The sequence below is a fragment of the Coregonus clupeaformis genome, chromosome 7 (genome assembly GCF_020615455.1).
Source record: "Coregonus clupeaformis isolate EN_2021a chromosome 7, ASM2061545v1, whole genome shotgun sequence".
Taxonomy (NCBI): Eukaryota; Metazoa; Chordata; class Actinopteri; order Salmoniformes; family Salmonidae; genus Coregonus; species Coregonus clupeaformis.
The window spans coordinates 6,842,643-6,846,583 of NC_059198.1; the positions used below are offsets into that span (position 1 = coordinate 6,842,643).

At 51.0% G+C, this 3,941-nt stretch overlaps 1 gene segment (V, D, J or C); it reads left to right on the plus strand.

Moving 5' to 3' along the window:
• Positions 1-2,671: 2,671 nt before the first annotated feature.
• On the plus strand, positions 2,672-3,206 carry LOC121568818. The segment is given in 2 exon segments: positions 2,672-2,761; positions 2,866-3,206. Coding segments are annotated over 2 exon segments (384 nt in total).
• The last annotated feature ends 735 nt before the right edge of the window (positions 3,207-3,941 follow it).

The following is a 3,941-nucleotide window of genomic DNA, read 5'->3' on the forward strand; positions in this document are numbered from 1 at the left end:
ACCATAGTCTCACAGACAGGTTGAAACATACCATGCTCAATTGTACATAAAATAATTAAATATTTAAAAAAGAAAAACATTTGTTTGAGTTTCTGTTCCCTAACTCGTGGGGGCTCCCAGAGGAGTCCTCACTGGAGGAGGATGGCCGAGAGAGAGAGAAGGATCGGATCTGCAAGGTAAGAGAGGAGGCCACCACATTACGGGGGCTGATAGCGAGAATGGAGTGGGAGAGCTCCATTCAAGAGGAGGCACTGCAGGAGGCTCGTAGGGAGAAGGAGGAAGTAGATGCACTGAGAGAGGAGCTGGTTAGGCAACATAAGGAGCGTGGGTTAATTGAGGAACCCATGTATGCAGAGATACGCACTGTATCGCCAGTGCGCATGCAAAGCCCAGTGCATTCTGTGCCAGCGCCCCGCACGTGTCGTGCGAAAGTGGGCAGCCAGCCAGGACGGGTTGTGCCGGCTCAACGCTCCTGGTCTCCAGTGCGCCTCCAAGGTCCAGTATATCTTGCTCCGGTTCTACGCACTGTGTCACCAGTGCACCTCACCAGTCCTGTATGGCCCGTTCCTGCTACTCGCACCAAGCCAGTGGTGTGTGTCCCCAGTCCGGCCTGGCCCGTTCCTGCTCCTTGCACCAGACCAGTGGTGTGTGCTCCCAGTCCGGTCCGCTCCTGCTCCTCGCACCAAGCCAGTGGTGCGTGTCGCCAGCCCGGTACGACCCGTACCTGCTCCCCGCACCAAGCCAGTGGTGTGTGTCCCCAGTCCGGCCCGGCCCGTACCTGCTCCTCGCACCAGACCAGTGGTGCGTGCTCCCATTCCGGCCCGGCCCATTCCTGTTCCTCGCACCAGACCAGTGGTGCGTGTTCCCAGTCCGGCCCGGCCCGTTCCTGTTCCTCGCACCAGGCCAGTGGTGCGTGTTCCCATTCCGGTACGGCCCGTTCCTGTTCCTCGCACCAAGCCAGTGGTATGTGTCGCCAGCCCGGTACGCACCGTACCTGCTCCTCGCACCAAGCCAGTGGTGTGTGTTCCCAGTCCGGCCCGGCCCGTTCCTGTTCCTCGCACCAAGCCAGTGGTGTGTGTTCCCAGTCCGGCTCAGCCCGTTCCTGCTCCTCGCACCAGACTAGTGGTGCGTGTGTACAGTCCGGCCCGGCCCGTTCCTGTACCTCGCACCAAGCCAGTGGTGCGTGTTCCCTGTCCGGTACGGCCCATGCCTGCTCACCGCACCAAGCCAGTGGTGCGTGTCGCCAGTCCGGCCCGGCCCGTTCCTGTTCCTCGCACCAAGCCAGTGGTGCGTGTTCCTAGTCCGGTCCGGCCCGTGCCTGCTCCTCGCACCAGACCAGTGGTGCGTGTGTACAGTCCGGCACGGCCCGTGCCCGTTCCACCGGTGCCACTCCAGAGCCAGAGCAGTCTGCTCCACCGGTGCCTGGTCCAGCCCCGGTCAGCTGCTCCACTCCGGAGCCAGAGCAGTCCGCTCCACCGGTGCCTAGTCCAGCTCCGGTCAGCGGATCCACTCCGGAGCCAGAGCAGTCCGCTCCACCGGTGCATAGTCCAGCTCCGGTCGGCAGCTTCACTCCGGAGCCAGAGCAGTCCACTCCACCGGTGCCTAGTCCAGCTCCGGTCAGCAGCTCCAGTCCAGACCCAGACGTCAGCCCTTCTCCAGGTTCGGGGTCTCCCACACCAGGGTCCAGACAGGGCTAGGTACATCCAGACCAGGGGCGCAACGGGGAGGCTTAGAGAATGTGGTCGTCACGCCCGGAGCCGGATCCGCCTCCGAGGCAGAATGCCCACCTGGACCCTACCCTGTTATGTCAGGTTTGTGTGGTCGGAGTCCGCACCTTTGGGGGGGGGGGGTACTGTCACGCCCTGACTTATGGGACTCTAGTATGTTGAGTCAAGGTGTGGAGTTCTATGTTGTTATTTCTACGTTCTCATTCTAGGTTGTGTGTTTCTATGTTTGGCCAGGTGTGATTCCCAATCAGAGGCAGCTGTCGCTCGTTGTCTCTGATTGGGGATCATACTTATGTAGCCTGTTGGCAATCAGTTGTTGTGGGATCTTGTTCCGTGTAGAGGCTTGTATTGTGTTTAGCCTGAGGACTTCACGTTACGTTGTTTTGTTGTTTTGTTCATGTGTTTATCGTTATAATAAACATGTATGCATTTCACGCTGCGTCTTGGTCTGACCCGTCCTTCAACGAACGTGACACAGAGAGACTTCCAGCAACACGTTGTTTTTAACAGGACAGAGTCTGCAGACTGAAGACACAGCTGTGTATTATTGTGCTCGATGACCACAGTGATACAAACCAGGACAGGAGTACTAAAACGGAATACCCACATGAATCAAGCACAAGTGCAACATATGGCCCTCATTGATTCAATATAACATAATAATATCAATTGAAGAACTGCTCTATGATATAAAACTTCTTATTGAGACACTGGCACAATAAGTGGCTATGTCACTATTACATGAACACCTTTAGTCTTCTCCAAAACATTTCTCAACAGTACCAAGATATGTAGTATTTGGACCACTAGAGCTACAGGGAGAAACATTTAACACCATGGAGATGCAAATGTGTGTCTGTTCACATAGACCCAAGGTCTCCTCCCATTTCAGTAGTCTGATATAAGTGCCCTCCACAGACCATCTCCCTCAGTCACAACAACCACTCCCAGTCTGTGCTCGTACTTTTAAAGAACCTTAGAACTCCCCAAAATGAGAGTTCTAGAATGTGTGTTCCTCTTAGCTCTCATCTCAGGTGAGTTAACTGGAGTTATTTCTGTCCAGTGAAAGGGAGAGGAGAAGAGCTATACTATTTGGCTGGTGGGTGATAGTCATCTAAACTCTCTGTCTGTTTTTCAGCTGTTCAGGGGCAGTCACTCACCTCCTCTGAGCCAGTGGTGAAGAGACCTGCAGAGTCAGTAACACTGTCCTGTGCTGTGTCTGGAATCTCCATGGGTAGCTACTGGATGCAATGGATCCGTCAGAAACCAGGGAAAGGACTAGAGTGGATTGGATACATTAACACTGGAACCACTGCTTACTATGCCCAGTCTCTCCAGGGCCAGTTCACCATCACCAAAGACAGCTCCAAAAACCAGCTGTACTTAGAGGTGAAAAGCCTGAAGATTGAAGACTCTGCAGTTTATTATTGTGCCAGAGACACAATGACACAGGAGCCTGCAGCGCCGTACAAAAACTGATCAACACAGATGAGAGGCAGTGAGGCATGTCTGTTCATTAAAAACACACACACGTACACCACTCAACAATAGTGGAAAACAAACTGTCCACCTATATCAATGTTATAAACATAAAACTTCCACACTCATTATAAACAGTGAAAAGCACACTATTTACATTAACACAGAAGTATATTTTATGCAACTCAATCTTCATAATAGCTATTACGTTTTGAGCATCTTTGGACAGAATTACATTAATGTGATCAGCAAACAGAAATACACTTCAACTAAAAACAGTAATGAACCAATTATAGATCCTTGGGGAACTCCACAATAGACTCCCAAGAGGGAATATTAATTGTATTGTCCCACATAGGTAAATATTCTTATTTTTGTGCTGTAAAATGTATGCACTCATTAACTGTAAGTCTCTCTGGATAAGAGCAACTGCTAAATGACTAAAATGTAAATATAATACTTTACAAAAAAGTAAACTAACGGTTAAAAATGTTCTGAAATATTTGAACAAATTATAGATATTTGTATTATTACCTATCCACATTCCATCTGAATGTGTTGCTATCCTCATAGAGCAGGTGTGTGGTACTGGTGGGAGGTTTTTGGTATGGTTTATACAATGGGTGTGTCTAACCCCGAATGCTGATTGGTTAAAACCGCATTCCAGCCGGTGTCTATTACACAAGTTACCACCGGCTAAATCTATGACGTTAAAAAGCCTATTTACTCTGTTCC